Source organism: Pseudopodoces humilis, chromosome 13, assembly GCF_049639895.1.
Source record: "Pseudopodoces humilis isolate 2021_Gansu_Grassland_sample_001 chromosome 13, ASM4963989v1, whole genome shotgun sequence".
Classification (NCBI taxonomy): domain Eukaryota; kingdom Metazoa; phylum Chordata; class Aves; order Passeriformes; family Paridae; genus Pseudopodoces; species Pseudopodoces humilis.
This window is the reverse complement of record NC_142212.1, coordinates 11930310-11951950: the sequence shown is the minus strand read 5'-3', so window position 1 is coordinate 11951950 and position 21641 is coordinate 11930310. Positions and strand designations below refer to the sequence as shown.

The following is a 21641-nucleotide window of genomic DNA, read 5'->3' as shown; positions in this document are numbered from 1 at the left end:
TGACCTCAGGAAAGGAGAAGAACAAATCCTGGCCAGGCCATGTCCGACATCTCTTGCAGTGTTTTGATCTGTCAATTCATGGATCTTGTAGCTTCAACGTAACTTGAAGGCAGCTGCTCTGCTCTGTTCAGCAGCACAGCATGCACCCACACGAGATAAAGAGCCAGGGCAGGCAGCCTGTCTCACAGGACACACAGGTTTTCATGTTGTTTGCCCTCTGCCTCCAAAGCACGTACTCAGATCCCAGTAAGGGACCAAGCATCTGGCAGCAGCAGCCCTGATCTGCCATTTCAGTTTCTTGATGGCGAGTTTGCAGCCTGAAGGCACAAACCAAGGTTCTCCTCTAACAGCAATTAAAGCACATCTCCAGTCTTTCAAGCTTCCAGAGGTGGATTTCTATTTGGGGAGGAACATTTGCCTCCCAGCCATTTCACATGGCAGGATGTGACAGGACACAAGGTTTCTGTGGCTCTACACTGGCCAGGCACAGCACCTACAAATGATGCTGCACAAGGCCAGACAAAATTTGGGTTACAGAAGGAAAATCCTTCTCTTACTCCAGCAAGGATCTGACCCCAGTGGGGAGATGAAGATGAGCAAAATCGAAAAGCAAGAAAACTGGGTTACCAGTCCTGTCCTAACAAACATGAATCCTCAACTGCACTCAATCATGCTCAAATTCAGCATTTTTGAGGAAGAGAGAAAAACCTCTTCTTCCTACAGAAAGTAAAGAGCTCCCCATCATTAGGCGGAGAAAGTGCCATTTTCTTTCCACGTTCACCATAAGCAAAGAATGCTCAGGGGCTGAGTTTGTGGATAGAAAACATCAAGGCAGAGAAGATGGAACAGTTTGTTATAGGCTCCCAGGCTTCTCCAAAAATGCCAGAGTGATAAAGTTGCAGTGCTTGCAGGCAGCCAAGAGAGAGACCCAAGGAGAGATCCTGCATTTGAGACACTTACAGGCAAGTGCTAGAGAACTCATCCGGGAAGCTGCAAGGGAGAGAGGCGTCTGCGCTCAGGATTGCCTGCTCCCGAATACTGCCACACCCTGTCACCATCTGCCAGCTGCCAAAGTCTGTGGAAACGGAAGATCCGGGCAGAGAATGGTCCGCCGATCTGGGGCAGAGAGAGAGGGAGACGGTGCGATCAGTCAGATCATTCAGCACACGCTTTCTGCTGGCGCTACTGCCAGGGACCTGCCGGGCTGACGGCCAGCAGTGCCTGTGCCAGCACTGTTGACACTCAGGGACCAGGGTGCAACATGCAGCTCGGGCTGGGCTCCAGACCAAGTCTTTCCTTTGAAAGTGAAGGGAGAGCCAAGCTGTCTGAGGCCAACAAAGCAGCAGGAGCACACCAGGAGCTGGACAGGAGAGAGCCAGCATGAAGCAGATGGCCATGCAGAACTGAGAAACCCATTAGTGAGATGGAACAGCATATCCTGCCCTGAATCCTTCACTGATGTGAAAGCTGTGCTGTACAAGGGACATTCCCCTGTTGCTTGTTGTAGCTGTTAGCACATCACAGGGCAGCAGGGCAAGTCAAGGCTGTGACTTGGTTAGTGCTGGGAAAGACTTACAGATCATTGTCCTGGCAGCAGTTAGAAAGCAGATCACTCCTGAGCCATTACCACCAGATCTGAACAGAGCCAACACTCAAGATGTACCCAGGACACCTACCCCCAGCACCTGAACATCTCTTAATTTCTCTGGTAAAGAAAGGGCTGTGCCAGAAATGAGGTGACAAAACATCTTTAGGACAGGCTAAATAGCCAAGGAAGGAAAATTGTTTGATGTACGCAATCTCCCACCAGGAAAGAAAGAAGCATGAAACATGGTAAGTGAACCTGAGGAGTCCCTCCAAAATCTCAGAGAAGAGGGCACAATCACTTGAGACAAACCCAGAGCTCTTGGCTTCCAAGGGAGCAAGCAATTATTAAGCCTTGCTGCACAGCAGAGTCTACATAGCTGGAAGCACAGCCTGTGGCAGAGCTGCTCAATTACACACTACCAAGATCTGGATAATTTATCTGAGTTCTGCTGGGCAGAGAGCAATGCTTCAGCTCCAGCTCTGCTGGGCCAGGTACTTGCACGCTGTCTTCACAGCTAAGAATAGCAGTGGCGCACTGCAGCTGCTCCCCAAGGGACCAAGAGAACAGCCAGAAAGACAGGCTCTCCCACAGCAAGAAGGACCTCAGCTAGACTGGAAGGCAAGGGTGGGAAGAGATGCACAGCAGGAAACCTATTTGCAATCTCAATCTAATTCCAGGCCTGCCATTTAATTAGTCTGATCGATACAGTCAAGTTTGAGCAGCGTGAAATGTGGTCCTGAGCTGGCTGTGCAAAAAGGGAGTCACACAACTCCCTGTATATCAGCTTCCCATCACAGCTACAGTTTGGGGGTAATATTCAGGCTCTGAAAGGACATGACAGCAGAAATCAGGAAGAGCAGAGCTTCACTGTCTCACACAGATCTTGCTCTTTGGCTGCTTAATGAACTGAGGAGTAAGGGTCAGAATATTGGGAGAACCCTCTCTTGCAAAACACTGCTTTTCCTGGGGTATGTAATGCCAAAGTAAGAATTAGGGCACTTCAATGAAAGCAAAAGCAAAGCATATACTGTTAGAGAGATCTCCAGGAGATCAGACAGGGATAACCTTCCAGGGAATTTGTAAGGGAAGGGGAGCAGCTGTTCAGTGACATCTCCTCTCCACGACTTTGGAAGATAAAGTAGAGGGAGTCAGTGTGAAGGAGAGCAGGCAGAGTGTTTGGGCCCACAGCACAGTGCCATGATGGAAGCACAGTGGGAATAGTGCAGGATGCCAGGGAGAAGCATGGAGGAATGCTGCTTCAGTGCAGAGTGAAGAAGAAGATGTCACCTCCCTGAGGGCACAGCACAGCCAGACAGGAAAAACAAGAGTGTCACACATGGTGACAAGAAACTGAGCTAAAGGAGTAAAGAGATCTGTAGGCAATAGGCTTGGGCTGAAAGTAGGCAGAGACAGGATTCTGCCAGAAAAAGTAATGAGTTGCTGAACAGAGGACAGGTTTGTGCCCTTGGAGAGGGCAAGCATGAATGGCAGAGGAGGGGTTAGACTATAGCAGGATCTCCAGGTTAAGAGTTCTGAGAGCAGAGTTCTGCAGCTCTTGCAAAGTGAGAGTAGTATCTGAAACCTGCTCAGGAGACTGCCCACATGGCAAGGCATGATCCAGGGCACCAAGGACAGCAAAAATGTCCCTCTGCCCAATATCATCAACCACACTAATCAGATAAGTCTGTGCTAAAGAAGGTGAACATAAAACTGTTTTTTGCTTTGGGTGTGTGGCCTTGGCTTCCAGCTGCTGGTCACCTTCCATGGCTGTCAGCTAAGATTAGACTGATCTTACACCACCTCTTGGAGGCAGATCAAGTCATCTCTTGAATTCTGTCATGGACAGGCTGATAACAGCACTGTGTATTTCCTGCAAGACTGACTTGGTGACTCTCTAGTCCTTCAGCCCTTCCTGGGGTCCCCAACCCTGTCAAGCAGCTGTGCAAACTTAGTAAGATTTCATCTAATGAACAACACAGGGGTCTAGGAGTTCAAGGCAGTCAATTCTGTGTCTTGCCTCCAGGCACCAGAACACTTGTTGATTAATTGAATAAACTGATTGACTCTGCAGTAAGTCTAGGTAATTTCGTTCCTGGCCCAAAGATGTGAGCCTAGTCAGTAGAGCTAAGATATTGTGGCAGACCTTCCCCTGTATCCCCAAGGCCTTCTCAAGGGAGGGTCCTGAGGAAATGCCACAATCAATAAGTATCTTGAACAGCCTCAAGAGACAGCAGGGGCCAAGCCTGGGAAGACACAGCATGGGAAATTTTGTGTTCACACTGCAATGGCAGCAGAGCTTCTTAAAAGTTGAGCTTGGCTTGAGACCAAGACTAGATGTCTGGGGTGACTGCAACCCAATGCAATCCAGTCAGTGCTAGAGGTGAAAGTCTTCCTGTAATTTCTACCCTGAATACTTCTTGTAAAGTCTTATTGCAGAGGCCGCAAAAGAGCTTCAGTGAGGCCCTTGTAATGAGCTGGAACTGCTGGGACACCAGAACAAGTTCCCAAGTCTGTAAGAACAGCATGCCTGCAGTATATGACAGCTATGCCAGAGGCTGGCTAGGAGTGAGGGCAGCCCCGAGTCTTGGGAAGCAGCCGGACAGCCGGGAAGCTGACATGGTTAGAGGAGATGAGATACAGCCAGTCTTCAAGTCGCTGTCTCTGCCACAGACATCTAATGGCAGACAGAAAAAGAATCCAAGTGAGCTTCACACACCCACCTCTTCGGGTCCACGAGTGGGAAGAAACTCCCTCAAAAGTGCAAGATTAACTAAATTAGATTAGCAAAACAGAGATGAGCTGCAAGCTGTTCCTTCACACAAGAAGGGACCTCTTGCAGCCCATAAACTGGCAGCTCCTAACCTGGAATGGTTTCTTTTAATTAGGTCAATGCTTCTCATGCAACATGCTGTACAAGACAGAATATTTCAGAGCACATGGACACTCACTTGCCTGCCAGAGAAGAGTCAATACTGGAGGCAGAGCAACAGTCAGGGATCCTTCCCTTTCTTAATACGTAACTGAGATGAGTGCCAAGTGCCAACAGCTAGGCTCCCATCCTGCCCCGTGCTGCCCCCGCTCACCTGACGTATTTCCACACACCTAGAACTATTTGGGAAGCAGCTCATTTGCCAGCATATGCTCTTGCCTCATACCAAAGCATTAAGTAGGTTCTGTACGTACAGACAGACTGGTGGCAACCTGGAGTAAAGGGCAGCCCTTCCCACCTTTGCGTGGGAAATGTTGGCAAGGAGTATGGCACCCTGCCAAGAACAGTGAGCCCTGGCTGAATCCCAGACAGTTATCTACGGGCTGGGAAAGTGCCCGAGCAGCCCGTTCTCTGCGAGCACCATTTCTGATTGCAGCACACAGTCATGTGCCAGCCAGCAAGCCCATTTTGTGGCATGGTCGTGCAATAATTACAGAAAACAATTCCTGTAAACAATTCCTCTCCTGCTGTGGTTACTACCCCAAGCTGTCACGTTGCACATACACCTTCTGAGCGAGAAGGAACAAGACACAGTGCACACACAGTCTTTTCACTAACAACAAAACACCCAAAGCAATGGGGCAGCAGCTTCTCTGTCCCACTCTGCTCTCACTGTGCTACCTCCTGACCCACAGTTGAGCCATCTGTGACCGCTGGTCAAAGCAGATCCTCTGCAATTTAACTCCTCCAGATCTCAACTCTCTAGATCACAGTACTCTGGGTTTTGCTTAATTGACTTAGCAAAAGCACATTCAACCAAAGATTATCCAGCTGCTAATCCACATTAGTGCTATGCAGACACACGCTAAATCCCTGACACAGACACAGAATTTTTTTGCAGTGTCATGGGATGCTTAAGACTGGTAGTGTCAAATGCAAATACAGGAAAAGGTTTGCAAACTGCAACCCCGTCACGTGTAAGGGGTTCAATTTGAGGCACAGTGCCATATTCAGAGCTCTCTGTAGAACAAGCAGCACCTTGTCCTACTCTGCAAATAGTCTATGCAATATCCTCCTGTGTGTTTGTCCTCCGCAGATGTGATCTTACCATCATATTGGAATAAGCTAGAAAGACTGACAGAAATTGCCTTTGTAGTGTTTTGCCTAACAAGAACTATTCTGGGATTTACAGGTACCCAGGACCCCTGGATCAGAGCAAGATTCACAAGATGGGCTGGTAATGTAACAGCAGCAGCCTGTTGACATTGCCTGGCCAGGAGAGGGGCTTGGCTTCTAATGTCTGACTGGGCATTTGTGACCCCTTCTTTTAGGACAGCCCAGTTCTCCCCTCCCAGGCCCAGTCCTTGCCTTTCTGCTCTCTCCAGAGCTCCCCTGCATACCAGCACCTGGACTGGGCTGTTGGCCTGAACTACCTGAAGGATACCTGCTGGCATTTTACAAGCAACCATTTTAACCACTGCAGCAGCAGTTGAGGAAAGTGTTTTGTTGCTATGGCCACATGAACAGAGGACTGGAAAGTACAGTGGTTTCTTCATCTCAAGAGCCTTGGGTGTTAACCTGCCAGAATCACTGCAGGAATAAAGGTATTTCTGGCATCCTGATCAGTCTCTGTGCTCCTGCTTTTCCATCTCAGTACAATTTTTCAGGAGGCAAAGAGACAGAATTTACCTCCTCCTTCCATCACAGTCCTCCACCAAAATGGGACTCATTGTTTCCTTCAGGGTAGAAAATGGTGGCTGAAGGTACTGTGTTATCTACCAGACCAATTCAGACTACCACAGTTGAAGCAGGGAGACCAAAGGCCAAGTGGAATGACAGAACTTCTTCCAGGAGAAAACATACCATGCATAGAACCCAGAAACTGCAACCCATGACAGTGTCTGATAAGGCAACCCTAACCCTCACTGTGGTGCTCTTCTGCCTACACTCCTGTTTCTCCTCTTTGCTCTTGCAGGGCAGTCTGGCTGAAGCATTACAAGCTGCTTCTTCCTGAGCACTGCTGCAAGGTTGCTACCAGCAAGCACTGAACAGCCTGTCAGGCCTTGGGAATGGCACAGGACCACACACAGGAATTGTGGCACTACCACTGTGAACAAAGCAGCTCCCAAGACAAGCTGTTTTCTTTCCAGTATTTTCTTTTCTTCTTGGGAGATTCTTTTCATCTTACAGAAAATTCAGAGGTGGGCCCCAGCAACAATTCAAACCCCTCCTATTGATGTCTTTCCCTGGGGAGAACAGTTAGCATCATTTATGAAAACTGTCAGACACTGGGATTTTTCTCTGGAATTGAGAGACACTTGTTAAGAAAGTCTTATAAATTTTCAATGCTTTACTTGTTTGTTATTTTATTTTCCATATGATGAGAGAGTACTCAGATTTGGCTGGTGGCTGACTCAGAATCACTAGAAAAAGACTCATCAGAAAACCTGCAGAGGCTACACAAGCATTTGACACTGTTAATAGCAACCTCTTATCTCAGAGTCTCTTTATTCCATGTTGGCCTAAACACATGGTGTTCGCTCCACAGGCTCTGTTCTTTCTTCCCTAGGCCAGCTCAGTGCTAGACTCTACCCTATCGCCGCGTCAGACTCCAGAAGGGTGCCTTTGTTATGGTGTGAGATTAGGCTCAGGTCCAGGGTCCCCATTCCCCAGCAGGAACACACAGCCTTCTCGGCAGAATCCTTTGTGCTGGCACGGTGCTTGCAGCTTGCCCCCAGCAGATTCCTACCTCTGTTTGCCACCAGCACCCAGTTTTTTCCAACCTGTGTTATCAGGAGGGTCATCAGGTGAAAAGGGGGACAGGATAGATGCAGAGTGAGGTCTGCTTGGTTTGAAAAGCTTCCTTCCCCAAACACCACAGCCATTTCAAACCCTGCTGGATGCGTTAGACAGAGAAAGTGCTGTGAGCTGTAAGCATGCAGGATGCAGAGATACCAGAGCTCAGAGTTGAGGCATGCGCTGAGGACAGGCATAAGACAGCTGGCTGTTATCAGCACAGTTCCTTGCTCCTCTAGGGGCTCAGGCAGCAGAGTCTGTGTTTAATGGCCAGCACTTCAGACAAGGTCAGACTAGAGCAGAACAGGCCTCCCGAGGTTTGTTCGTAGATACAAGCACAGGTGCTCCAGTGTTTCCAAAGCCACGCAAGTGCAGCCCTGCACTCCCTTTACCAGACACTCATTTTGCTGAGAAATGCCCTGCTCTGTCCCATCTCACCTGGATCTGGGCACTTCTAGTGGGCTGCTTCCAATCCTCAGGAAGTTATCAGAATGGGTTGATGAGGAGGAACTGGAGGACTTGACTTCAACCATCCCTGTGTAAGGCAGCCTGTCTTCAGACTGCTGTGCTCTGCTCCAGAGCACGGCTTGTGGTGACGATGCACAGCTCTTCCTCCTGAGGGGTAAAGGACGTGGGTGAGAAAGCTGACTTTTCTGTGTACTCCAACTAGGCAGCCTTTCCACCACAGCCTGGAGTTTAGCCCAGCAGCTACAAGCTCTTGTTTCCACTGAACCCGCCCTCCTCCCTCCCTCCCAAGGAACCATGAGTCATGGGTAAACGCTCAGGGAGGGGGTACACTGAGCTCAACCCATCTTAGCCCATTCTTTTATAGATCACCATCCACGTGACCTGGAAATCAGAGACGGGAGAATGCATCAGCCCACACACACACAGCGATTGCTTTGTTTAGTCTAGCAGCAAAAATGCCTTGAGCAAGGGGCCTCCCAGCGGGGAAAGACCATTTCAATCTGCTCCAACTCCAGAGCGCTTATCAGCCCAGGTGGGCGTTTGTGCGCACCGAGGGCGACGGAGACACACCACTAGTGTTATTTTCCCTTTTAGCAATTCCCTTTGGGCACCACTGACCACACTTCTGACCATGTGCTTATAGCTGACAGCCACTCTTGGTGTAGGTACACTTCAGTTCTCTCTCTATCTATGCTGACAGCCCAAACTGCTCTGGCTTCTTTCCTAGCTAGCACATTCAGACTCAGTCATGATTCACTGTCCATTGCTGCATCAGGCCTTAGCTCATGGTACCATCGAACTACATGCCAAACAAGTATGCATTTGGGACTAATTCACATCACTGCTGCTCCATGTTCAGAAGATTTTCCTTCTTATGTCAGTTGTTTGGTTTTGTTTTTCCCCTGGAAGAGTCCCAAGAATTTCTCCCCTTCTGAAACCACACTGAATTGGACAAAGACCTCCCTACGTATAAAAGTAAAAAAGAAAAATTATGAAGCAAACAAACTCACGGGGAAAAGATGTTATTCCTCCTAAAACATGGAAAAGCATCTCATCTTTGAGATCTCAAGCACTGTCAGCAAGTGCAGCTAAAGACAGGCTCATTGTATAGTGCGATATCCTCTCTTCATTTCTTGAAGGGTGTCCACCCTCAAACATCACACCACAGCCTCTCTTAAGCTTTATTCATCTCATGTTATCATAGCTGCCAACATCTCCAAGTACAGCCTGCAGAAACAGGTCTGAATAGCTAAAAATCAAATGCCTCTCCCTGCACAGAGACTGTGAGGTCACCTGTTTTCAGGGCTGCACAACAAAGTACATCCTCTCATGCTATGCACAGCCCAGCTCAGATAGCTTGTAGCAAGTCCTATGTATTCTCCAGACTACAGAGCCACAACAGCCTGCAGTAAAACATCCGTGACCAGTCTCCTCACTGAGCACTCATGGCAAGGCTCACAACCTTCCCCTTTCCCAAGCTCATGTCCCACAGCATGGCCCAAACCATCCCTGTGGAGCAGCTGCTAGCCCCAACACAGCCTGTTGTCTCCCACAGAAACAAAAGCAACCCAGAGCTTGGAAACACACTGCAAAATCAAGCCCTGATCCACACAAGTGCAGCTATCTTCTCCAGCATGCTCTGGTCATTTCACATCTTGTAAAAAGCACACATAGGTTCTGTGCAGCAGTCTGTGTGTCCTGAGCACTCAGAGCAACATAAATGCTTCAGTTTTACTACCCTGCAGCCCTGCAAGTGAGAAGTTGTTCTCTATTTGATGCAGTTGCTTTGATGTGGATAGGTAGGCTCTGTATGTTAGAGGACTCTGTGTTGCTCAATTGGCTAAGAGTTTGGGACTCTCCATCTCCATTTTGTGATTCTGCAGGGATATTCTCCTTTCCCTTCTCAGCACTTTAAATTGAATATACAATGTGCTTTAGAAAGGCTGCTGCCACTAGCATGGCTGCAAGCTCCGTCCCAGAGGATTTAAAATGCCTCCAGCACAACCCAGATTTAATTTAAAATAATTGCAATATAAAATAGCTTCTTCATATGTGCTGAGGGAGAGGAGAGAAAAATTAAACTGAGAGGGGCAACCCTACTGCAAGACTCTGAAATCCCCAAACAGCACCAGAAACTCCACAAGTAAGTCCAACACCTGTCCCAGAGCAGCGGAGTTGCCAGACACCTTCCTCACTTCCAGACAGCCACCTGCATCCCCAGGCAAGTCCTGTGTGACCCTCTACTAAGAGGCAGTACTGAAAACTCTGTATTCTCCCCTGGAAATGTCTCCGAGCAGTGCTGCAGGCAGAAACCTGCTTTCAGTTCACATGCCTCATGCTGGTAGAGGGCCTAAAATTTACAGGGAATTCTTGGCCACCCAGCCCAACTCCCACTAACTGCAGACACTCTCCGTGTATAGTGCCTTTCCTGAACTCTGATTAAGCTTCATTTTAGGGCAGCTAAACCATCTCCACTTTTCCCTGGGGAGGCTGCTGCCAAATGTAATTTTTCTGGTAGCTTGGAACTATCTTTTAAAAGTAATGAAATCCTTTGTGGATGAAGTTTAACAGTGAAACTGGTGAAAATGAAACAAATGTGCTTTACTCTCATCTATGAACAAACTTAAGAGCATCCCTGCAGAAGCCTGACAGCCTTTTCACAGGGGGTGGCCTCAAATTTTTGGTGCAGAAGCTCTGGAGTACAAGCTGCAGCAAAGCTTCTGACAGCCAAATTCCTCCCCCCACTGTAAGGAATCCATGCTACAGAGAGCAGAGCTGGAGGGCAAGACACTTCAGAAATATTTTTTCTATCAGACCCAGAGCCAGCCCCTTTTGTTCAGCCCACTAAGTGGTTATCTCCTCACCATGCTGCTTGAGCCTGTGCTCCTGCTGGCATCAGCTCCACTGCTTCATAGGTAAAGCTCCCAGCTGCTCCAGGGGAACTTTCCATACCCAGGGAAAAGTCACTGCTCAGGCTTGTGGTACTGCCTCGGTCTTTCTGCTCTAGAGAGAAGAAAACAGAGCTACCTGAAGACCAGCTCAATTTTCTTTCTCTCCCTTTAAGAAATACACTTCCCTGTGCCCTGGGCTCTTGCAAGGCCCCACAGGCAGCACATCCATTTGGGGGTCATCCTGAAGCTGGGAACCCTAGCTCACAAGCAATGAACCATTAGCAGCACCCAGGGGCACTGATGCTTGACAGCAGCACTCACTGAGCATGCAGATCTCTTCCAGGGTGAAGCCAGGTGGCAAACTCTTCCTTCTGGGGAAGGAAAGACAAAGTTACCTCAGGCACACTTCAAGGCAGTGTGGAGGCTGGCCATAGCCAGGTCCCTGTAACACACAGCAGATCAGAGTAGTGGGGAATTAACTATGCACAGGCAGAGGGGAGAGGATGGGCCAGTGTGCACATCCTAATAATCCCAACCCAAACTCCCTGTGCTTTGAGAAGGTGGTAACAGCCAACACTGCACATGATGTGCTTATTCAGGGCATCTAGGGTGGGCTTTGCTTCTTTCTGTCCCTCCTGAAATAAGAAGGGTTTATGCTGGGCAGTCCATTAAAAACCAGCCACCCCTCTGTCCCCACCAGTGCCTGATGGAGCTTGCTGTGCAGCCTGCTTGAGCCAGGGCACACATCTCTGGGTTCATCCGTGCTAAAGCAGCCACGGACAGTTGTTAAGCAGAGAGCACATTTCAGCATGGACAGTTTTTCAGAGCACAACGTAGCACCTCACAAGCCTCGGCCCCGTTTTGCAGCCTTCAGAGTGCAGAATAAATTAAAGAAAACTGGGCCAGGACACCAGGGCTTCCATCTCCCCAAAGAAGCAGCACTAACAAGCTCCCTGGCTCTGTAGCCCATGCAGCAGCAAGCACAGGCTCCTTACCTCTGTGACTTCAGAGCAGAGAACTCCTCAGAGGTGATGTGCTTCAGAAAATTGAAGCAGAAAAAGAAAATCTGAGCAAAGGGAAAGAGAAGAGCGGTTCAGGAATGAACCCGAGGCTCCATGCAGCCTCTTATCTTGGTGAAGAGGTGCTGGCAGGAAGGAGATAACAAAAAATCTGCAGCTACCAGCCTCCAGTGTGCCATGGGCTGCCACCATCCCATCCTGGGCCTTCTCTTCCATATAAACTTCCCCCCTGCTCCCTACCAAGGGGAGGCCCAGAAAGGAAGGGGAAAGAGAAGTCTCCTTTTCATGTACACACACTGCAAGCCCACAGCAGGTACTTATGCCATTGGTGCAGAATGGAACAGAGATGGCAGCAGCTGCTTATACACCCAGGTAAGCAGCAAACCCAGCAGGACTTGCACGGTTAGAGCCACATGCTCCACCTCAGCAGCAGACCAGTACCACATCTGGAAGCATGAGGTATCTACATTTTGTGGCCCCAAAATTGTGCCCTGCCACACCCCAGTCTGCTCTGCATCATTCACCCCACTGTGCTTCTGCCACCTCACCCACCCTATGCAGAGCTGTGCCCTTCTCCTAAGAGAAGTGGGGAGCAGGGAGTGCCAGAGGCAGCCAGGCACACCTTCTCCTGCTGCAGCTACTTACTCCACCCATGACCAAGCAAGCACCAGAGCAAAGCTCTCAGGCTTGAGCCAGTACAACTCCAGGAAAGGTATGAATAGGAGGAATGACACTAAATCTTTCAGGGGATTCTGTTCCCCTGAAAGATGAAAAATAGGCCAGGGTCCTGTCTCTGCTGTTTGAAGGCAGAAGATTCCTTAGTAAGGTGAGAGTTTGAGGAGTAGGGGAATAGCAACAGGGTAAGCAACACACCCCACCTCTTTTCTATTCAGAAATTATACTGCACTATACTGCAACTATAGTCAGAGCAATCTTTTGCTGTTGAACAGTGAAAGATTTTGAAGATAATTACTTCCACTAATTTTAAGTGCATCCCAGACCCATATGTGCACCCAAAAGCACATCCCACCAAGTTCACACACTGGAACCAGCACAAGCTGCTCCATGAGCCTGTGTTCACATGCAAGCCACATGCAGCTGCAGCACCCAGGCAGGAGGGCTGGCACTCAGGACAAGCACACAAGACTATCCAGCTTTATTTTCAAGGAGTTACACACCTTAAGCATCCTTTTCACTGCTGAGCTGAACAGCAAGTCCTAGCACCCTTTGATGTGGGGTCTGAACACTAATGGCACAGGAGTGAAACTGGCAGGAGTGACACCCCCCCAACAAAACTGCAGCCTGAGAGAGAAGTAACTCCACAACTTATGCATCACAAAGTGACAGGGCAAGGCTCTTACCTCGTACTTCCAGCACCTGAACAATCTTTTTAGAGCCCAGCCACACCACTGATACTACCAGGAGTAGGCAGTGAATGCTGCTACCATAAACAGATATCCTGAGAACACAAAGCAGTGCTCAGCCAGTGCCCCAGACTCAACACTCACCTCTTCTCCTTTACTGAGTCGATCGACTAACATGTGCCTGGAAAGAGAGCAAAGGAAGCTAAGTCACAGGCCAGAATCAGCAGAAGATTACAAGCTGTCAAGAACAGCCAGATACCTGAGCCCTTAGGTAAGAAAAAGGTATCAACCCTTCTTGTCCCAGCTCACTGGGAGCTGCTCAAACATCAGCCCTTGGCTGTGAACAAACATCAAAGATGACCCCTCAAGGCTTCTCCCCTGTTGCACAGGGATGCATATGCAAGTAAAACTTATCATGCCTACCCAAAGAGAAACCAGTCATAGGCCACTGTCAGGTAGAGAATCTCAGATGGCTCCAGGGATGTGTGGATCAGCCCATCCTGCAAAGCAAATGACACAGCCTTCAGGCAGCAGCCCTGGGGACTAAAACTTGGGAATTCATGATCTGCTGAAAACCATCACAGTCTTCCTCTGTGCCCATCTTCCTCTACCTGCCTGTGACAGCACCTCCAAAGGAATGTTAGGAACATTAACAGCTCCACCACCACTTCTGGGTGATAGTCAGTCACCCTCCAAGCAATCAGCCCCAGAAACAGAGGAGGTCAGCCAGGTACTCACAGCCCATAAGGAGAGGCGCAATAAGGAGATGAAGAGAGGCGTTCGATCCCAGCCGGATATACAGTGCACCAGGAGCCCACTGTCATCTGTTCCAGAGGTAGGAAGGAGAAGGAAAAAAAAAAGGGATATTGCAATGAGAGCAATGACTTTTTTTTATGGCAAATCTGTAGAGACAAGCTACTCTCTGTACCCACAGCCCAGGCTCAAGAGCAGAGCTCAGCCAGAACATTCTGTCTTAAATACAGCAGCCAACAAATTGCTCAGAGTGTCCTGGGTTGTCAGCAGCACCAGCTGATGTGCTGTCCTGGTCCTGACAGCTGCTCAGGACATATAGTGATTAGATATGAACATCACTTTACTACCCTGAACATACACTTACCCAGCTGTAACCCACTATCACAATCTATTCCTACAATGGTGAGAAAACAGCCCCAACTGAACATTTTTTCAGTCTCACTAACTTTCCTGCTGCACAATGAGCACACAAAAGGCACAAATCCTACACCCTACAGAAAACCCACAGGTACTGCAGGAGAGTATAGCTGGCCATGCTGTCAGAGCCAGCCATGGCTCCATCCATCAGTACTAGGTCACAGTGCCCAGAGGGAATGAGACCACACAGGGCAACAGACACACTTCAAAGAGTTGGGGTGTTCTTGATGAAAGAAGGTGGAAGGGGCTCTTAAACAGGTACCAAATGAGATCCTCTGTTGAGGAGACAATACAGGTAACCAGCAAAACAAGAGCAAGAGTCAAAAAGCAAAGACACAATGTTCCTTCCCTTCAGGTTTAAAGTAGTAAAACAATAGGCTAAGTTTTCAGATATCCCTTTGTGCTCAGGAAGAAAGGGTTTTCAAGGAATTAGTAAGTCCCTCTCTAAGAGGACAGCTGGAGTTCTGAGATGGTAGGACCATCACCCTGTTTTGAAGGGAGAGAATTAAAAGTGACTTCTGTATTGAGAGTTGATCCACAGTCACACTAATACCATCAGCTGTTCTTCCAGGGACAGGGACTGCACCAGTTACACTGCTGGGAGCAAGGAGTTTGCCTTACCATCACTATTGATAATGGAGATCAGTAGCTTCAGGTAGTTCTGTGTCTGTTGTACGAGGTCCCAGCTCTGCAGAAAGAGGAATGTTGATGGTAAGGGTCTGCCCACAGCAAAAGGCTGCTCTGCAGTTCAGAGTTGTTCTATCCAGAATAGCAGCAAAGCAGAAATAACCACATGGCCATTCCTCAAAGTGACAGACTTCCCCTTTGTATCAATCTCCCCACCCTCTGCAAAAGGCACTCTAGGACAAGGTACCAGGTAGGGAAATAAAACAATAGAAGGCCATCTCTACTGTCTTCCTGGCTTGCAGCCCCAAAGCTCCAAGAGAGGCAGCTCAGAGAGGCAGCAAACACCTGCAGAGCACTGACCCAGTTCTGCACACGTGCACTTTTCCAAGTGGTTGAGCCACATTCCAGCCATGTGTGCAATGCCAGCAGCACGATGGGATGTGCAGGCCAAGGCCAGTGGCCTGTTCCCACAACCCAAGCACTTTGCTCAAACTCTGTGGTCCTTGAAAATGTCCCCAGCAGGCTGCTGGCAGAGGGCTGACCCTCAACCACCCTCCAGACAGGCACTGGACTTCTTCAGTAACTCCCAAGTAGCAGTAGAACTACAGAAGGGCTCTGAACTCAGAGAATTCCAGTACTACAGGACATCAGAACAAGCCCGAGCTTGTCACTTGACCATCGTGTCACAAGCAGGTTCAGAGAATTTCAGTGGTTTGATCAGAATCAGGACTAGCTCAAGGGAAGTAAGATAGCACTGGCAAGGAAAAAGCAGAGTGGGACACATTTCACACAGAAGTGTTAGTGATACAAGTGACATGTGACCACAAACAACAGAACCCTCGCAGTGTGCTTGCATGTGTGCACATCTGTGTGTAACCACACTGAAGCCTAGTGTCAGACAAAGAACATATTGCTCAGCCACGAAGCCTGCCGAGCCACAAAACAGTAGGAAAACGGGGAACACAGTCAGCCTGCAGCAGAAAAACACATAATTACAAAACCTTTTATCTGCCCAATTCAATCCATCTTCTGCTTATTTTAGAAGGCATCATCCAATTATCCAGTCTGATCTCTCTATATCACAAACAAGCAAGTTTTCTTCAGTTGCCCCACGTACAGCCTGAAGCTTGCACTTGGCAACATCATTGCCCAGAGAAGTATCTCAAATAGGGGTGACAGCTCATTGCTCCTTTGGCAGCATGTTCCAGCAGATTATCCTCAAAAACAACATGCAAGACTGATTTTCCTTATCTGAAGGCCTGATTTCAGATGCAGATATTGCTTCCTATGCAGCTCTTCTTCTTCCCCAGATTGAAGAGTGCTTTAGAATTACTATTTTCTCCCTACATATGTACTTACACATTAATCAAGTCAACCCTCCATCATGTTAGTGATTAGCTAAACAGACTGAGAACTTCAGTTTTGAGTGAAACGTTCTCCAGACCTCAAATAATTTCTGCATCTATTTATTACACTCTCTTCAATTTTTAATATCCTTTTTAAAATACTGACTGCTCAGTATTCTAGTGAATGAGTTTCTAGCCATACACAAGCTGTAGTTCTATTAGTTCTGCTTCAACTTTTCTGTGATTCTGCATATGCTGGCACTTAAACAGTACTTACATCACTGACAACAAACAGGGAGCTCTGCTGGTTCTGTGGTGCTTCCAGCCACAGGGCACAGTAACGTGACATGCTTCAGCACAGTCAATCCCAACAAAACCTGGTAGACCCACTGATGTGTGAAATGGAACATACTAATCAGTAGTATAAGGTGATACTCCCTGGTGTGAGCAAAGGTAGACTATGAAGCTTGAGCAAACAGAAGAGTTCAATTACTGTCTGCCATGCTGTCCATAGTAAGGAGTGGAAACCTGCCATGGTCAGTTATGATTATCTACTCCTCTCCCATAAGAAGGCACCTTGCACATCCATGAAGAAGATGCCCAGTCCCTTGGCTCTGCTCACAAAGGAGAAGGTTGACCTCTGTCAAGATTTCCCACAGCCAAAGCAGTCTGCCCAGGGCAGGCCCAGACTGTGAACAGGTAATACTGCTTTCTGTTTCCTGTCTTGTTCCTTCCCTTTGTTAGCAACCTATCTCCCTGATGGATTGCAAATTTTCAAAAGCTACAGAATAAGGTTTGAGTTTACAGGCAGCTGCCTGAGGGCACAGCAAGCCATGGAGCTTTTGGGTACAGGATTTCCACTACTGTTCTGAACTGTCAAGCAGCCTCGCCCCCACTGGGATGCTACGAAATGAGCCAGATTACAGCAGTAGGAGAAGGTAAGACTTCAAATCTCTCCTGATCCTTCCTGAATACATCCCTGACCTCCCACAGAGACATCCACTTTGCTCACCTGGTACTCGCTCCAATCAATATTCAGAGATTGGGTCAGAGAGACTGGGATACTTAATGGAGCATCTACATAGTCCTGTAAAAAAACCAAACACAGTTGGTCAGAGAAAAGCCATGACTTGAAGAGAGTGAGTTCCAGAAAAAAAAAACAAAACAAAAAATGCCAAATGGTGCATGAGAAGAAAACATCTCAGCACAGCATCTTTGGATGCAAAATGCTGAAGACTCTTGGAAGGACTAATGGACAAGAGGAGTTTTTATGTGTTCCAAACAGTGAAACTAACTGGGCATGTTAGTCTCTGAGTATCTGTAAGACTGCCCCACCCAACCACCCCTCAGCTGGAGACAGAATATGAAGAAAGAACTGAGAACCAAGGTTATCAATGAGGTCAAAATTCAAAACTGGAAGCAATCCATACTTTCCATGAGAGGTCAAGCATCCTACACTTCAGGACAATGATTAATTTATTTCATATATGAATTTTACAATCAATAATTTAGTATGTTCCCTATCTGTTTTGTTTGTCCTGTTGATTTCCTCCTTGTGATCAGAAATAGGCACATGACATATACACCATCACTGAGGAACTGGGAGGCAAGACTTAAGCCCACTAAAACACTCGGCTCTCCATTTTGTAACATTCATGTACCTGTTTCCAGTTAAATATGAGACCTTCAGCTGTATAATCCCGGTCTTTGTAGTCCTTAAAAAATTCACAGCCTAAAAGAAAAGGAGATAATGAACAAGGATTCAGCTAACTGGTATCTAACAAGTGAAGTGCCCTGTGGGACTGGGAGTGCTGGCAGCCCCAGGCTTCAGAAATCCGAACCAATCAAAACTGCTGCCTGTGGGAAGAGCAGAGCAGCAATCCTCAGTACACTGTGCAGCACGGCCTCCAGCAACAACAGCCCAGGGCACTTAGCAGTACAGACACTCACACAGCAAAGGGCAAACTCCAAATACAGCAAACGGGGAGCTTGAGGGACTGATTTAATTTTTTCCTGAACAAAAGGTTTCACCAAAGAGCTATGTTTTGCAGGGCCATGGACTTTTGCACAGATCTAAGGCATCAGCTTGACATGCTGAGTGAGAAGGAACCACCAAAAGGTGTTGGCAGAGCCCCAGGGAAAGCCAACTTTCACAGGGCATCTGCTGCAGGTAACAAGAAAGGGGTGTCAGAGGTGGCTGTGATTTCTCTTACATTTAAGTCTTCTCCTTCAAACATAGGATTTACCCCATCTGAAGGAATGAGTAACCATGTAACCACTTCAAAGCTGTCCCCCAAGGCTTCCCCTCCTGAAGTGTGTCTTTTGGCTCAGGTCTTCTCAAACAACTATTTGAAGTCTCTGCTGCAAGCTGCAGTCACTTAGTCACAGCTGAGCAGCACCATTAGCACTGCGGCTGCCTGCAGGCTACACAAAACACCTCTCCCAGTGTGCTGTGTACACCTCAGCAGTGCCACAGTGCCCACACCACCCAGACACCCCTGGGCCAGGCACAGGACATGGAGAGAGATTCCCACCCCACAAGTCACAAGTAACTTCAATGGAAAAAAAAAACAAGTAAAGAATCTTTGTGCAAGGACAGGACTAATCCTCAAATATACAGTCAGGACACAGTCTGTCAGTTGAGATTTAACTCCAATTAAACAATGACTTCATGCAAAGAATGGGGGATTATGGCGTAAGTGTTGGCATCCACAAACTAAAAGCTTCTACAGATACCCCATTTTAACTCAAGTCTTTCACTCCAGGCAGTTCTTACTCTTTCCTTGGTAAAATCTGCCTCAATGGCTGAGCCCAAAGAGTGGTGGTGAATGGAGTTAAATCCAGTTGGTGCCTGTATTGGGGCCAGGCCTATTTAATACCTTTACTGATGATCTGGATGAGGGGAACAACTGTACCCTCAGCAAGGAGTAGAGTCATTAGCCCTGGAGATATTTAAAAGACAGGTAGATGTGGCACTCAGGGACATGGTTTAGTGGGGGATTGGGCAGTGCTGAGTTGACAATTGGACTCAATGATCTTAAAGGTATTTTCCAACCAAAACAATTCTATGATTGTTTGGACACTGCCTTGCTCACCTAAGGCGACAGGATCTCAGAATAACTTCAAAAACAAATTATGAAACAGAAATTCTTTCAGTGCAACCCTGGAAACATCAATAAGAATGTATCATGGCATTTGGCCAGTCACTAGAGGGGTTGCTGATCCTTAGATGTGTATGCCTTAGATTTAACAGAGTGACAACATTCCCCCATGGACCAGCACTGCTGAAATCAGGCAACATCTGCAGGGAGTATTTGCAGTTTCATAAGGTTTATCTCTAGCGTGGCAATGAAGAGCTGCTAAAAGAAAGCAGTTGTCCCGGAGGGCAGAAGAGGAAGGACCATCACTGAATAATATTGCTTACCATATGCAGATCCCCATACAGAAACAACTCTGCAGCTTAACTCTATAGAGTCACTTCCTCATTCCTTACAGCCCTACAGAAGACCTATGTACACAGTCTTTCTCATGTTCCAAGTCTGGTAATGTGTGCATCAGCAACATATACCTCTGCTATGTACTACAAAAATCAATAATACTCTTATTTCTGCACACTTTAGCAACCTGCGTGGCAAACTCGATAGAAATCTTCATGCAGCTTCTCTGAATTGTCACTAATTTCTGTATAAAAGGAAATACACCTTTAAAAAAAATGTTTAAGAGTAACAACTAGCAGTCAAAGAAAAGTCTGGGTCTGGATCATCCACCAGAGTTTTGCTTTTTTCCACCAGGGTTTTGGTTTTTTCTCCTCTTCCTTTCTTTGTGCACTAGGGAGAAAGAAGAGTCTGCAGACAAACCTCAAGCACAGCAGCCTTGCATCTGATCCTGTCGCCAAGCCTGACATCAGCAGGCAGGCAGGAATATTCAGTTCATCTGTAAGAGTACAAGTGACCCAGCAGCGGTTGCTAGGCACAGGGATGGATATAGCCAGGGAGACAGGCTGCAAAGGGCTGCCTCTGTTGTACACTGCAGACTCAGGTGAACTATTCTGCAAGCACTGAGGATTTCTTACAGTGGAGCTCTGAAACACTAAACTAGAAATTACCCTTAAGAATTGGGTTTTTACATAACAGAGAACAAGATATATATTTTGCATCAAGTAGTAGTTTGGAGTTGCAGAGATGTCAAAGGCCATCTTAATCAGCTACATCTCTGGGACTTTTCCTACGTGCTTGAATTAATAAGGACTGCTGAGAAATTATTTTGCCACCTCAAAGAATGCCTAATGCTAACTCACACTGCCAGAGCATCCAGGTTCATTGCACTGTTCTTAGTTTAAAGGAGTTTTTCTCCAGCGGGAACACAGGAAGCAATCAGCAAGTCACAGTCATTTCCATAAATACACAAGGAGTTATTTCCCAGTCCCCAGAAATGGACTGTCACCTGTCCCTTGTGAATTCCTTTGGACATCATTCCTGTACCTGGATATGGGATGGAGAGAAGTGTGAAATCAGCGTAACGTTGAGCTTTGTCCACCTTCTCAGAAGACGTCACACTGCACAGGACAAGAGAAGAACAGCAGATATTTACAGAGTGTTTTTCACACAGACACCAGCACCCAAAAACCTACCTGCTGTATCTCCCTGCACTATGACTTGACTCAGTTGTGAGCAGAGGCAGAACTTACTCAACATATCCACATAAATAGGTACAGCCCAAAATCACTAAAACTTTTCTCTGAGATAAATAGGAGAAATATCTCCCTTGGTTCCTATGCACAGAGGGCACCTTTGCTGTCTCCCTTCTGAAGGGGTGACTGTCTCCTTACTATAAGCTCTACAGGGAGAAAGCCATTTAGACTGCAGAAGACAGATACAAGCAGCTATGTTGCCCATTGATACAGTTTTCTGTGGTCTAAAACCTTGGAGTTTTCTTTACAGCATCAAGCAACCTATCCTGCTGTGGAATTCTTCCAGGGATTGCTTCCAGGATGCTGAATGCACACCTGACAGCAATTCACATGTAAGGGCTACACTAGCTGCAAATCAAAGCCTGCACAAAAACAAATGAACCCAGACTCACTTCAAGCCAAATTTCACCTTCTTGTTTTCCACCATCAGGTCACAGATGTATCGGACAGACAGGTATCGAAGCAGCTTGATGTCGTGTCCTCTGACCTTGTCAAACAGCTGGGAATCTGCATTTCTGCAAGACAGAACGAGACAAGCAAGGTGAGCATGGAAGACTGACCAAGTTGAGTCTGATTCTTCCCAGCTAAGCCACAGTTCCTTCCTGAACCACTTTTAGCCATAAGCAGCACTCCACAGGTCTGAGTCAGACTCTGCAAGCTCTGTGCTCATGGCCTCTTCCCACATCTAATTCCTTTCTGCAACAAATACATAATATACAATACAATTTCTACACCCTGGAGATGAACTTTTTT

At 47.4% G+C, this 21641-nt stretch overlaps 1 protein-coding gene across 1 annotated transcript in view; it reads right to left on the bottom strand.

Moving 5' to 3' along the window:
* MTMR14 (myotubularin related protein 14) overlaps nt 1-21641 on the bottom strand; it is a 31056-nt gene that overhangs the window by 2568 nt on the left and 6847 nt on the right. The window contains exons 6-18 of the mRNA XM_005522051.3: nt 21281-21403; nt 20680-20753; nt 17860-17930; nt 17211-17285; nt 14847-14913; nt 13794-13879; nt 13479-13555; nt 13200-13236; nt 11668-11738; nt 10994-11043; nt 10646-10784; nt 7752-7928; nt 961-1116 (exon numbers count right to left, since the gene is read on the bottom strand). Of these exons, the coding sequence (XP_005522108.2) occupies nt 961-1116; nt 7752-7928; nt 10646-10784; nt 10994-11043; nt 11668-11738; nt 13200-13236; nt 13479-13555; nt 13794-13879; nt 14847-14913; nt 17211-17285; nt 17860-17930; nt 20680-20753; nt 21281-21403 (1203 nt within the window). The remainder of the gene's footprint in view (nt 1-960; nt 1117-7751; nt 7929-10645; nt 10785-10993; nt 11044-11667; nt 11739-13199; nt 13237-13478; nt 13556-13793; nt 13880-14846; nt 14914-17210; nt 17286-17859; nt 17931-20679; nt 20754-21280; nt 21404-21641) is intronic.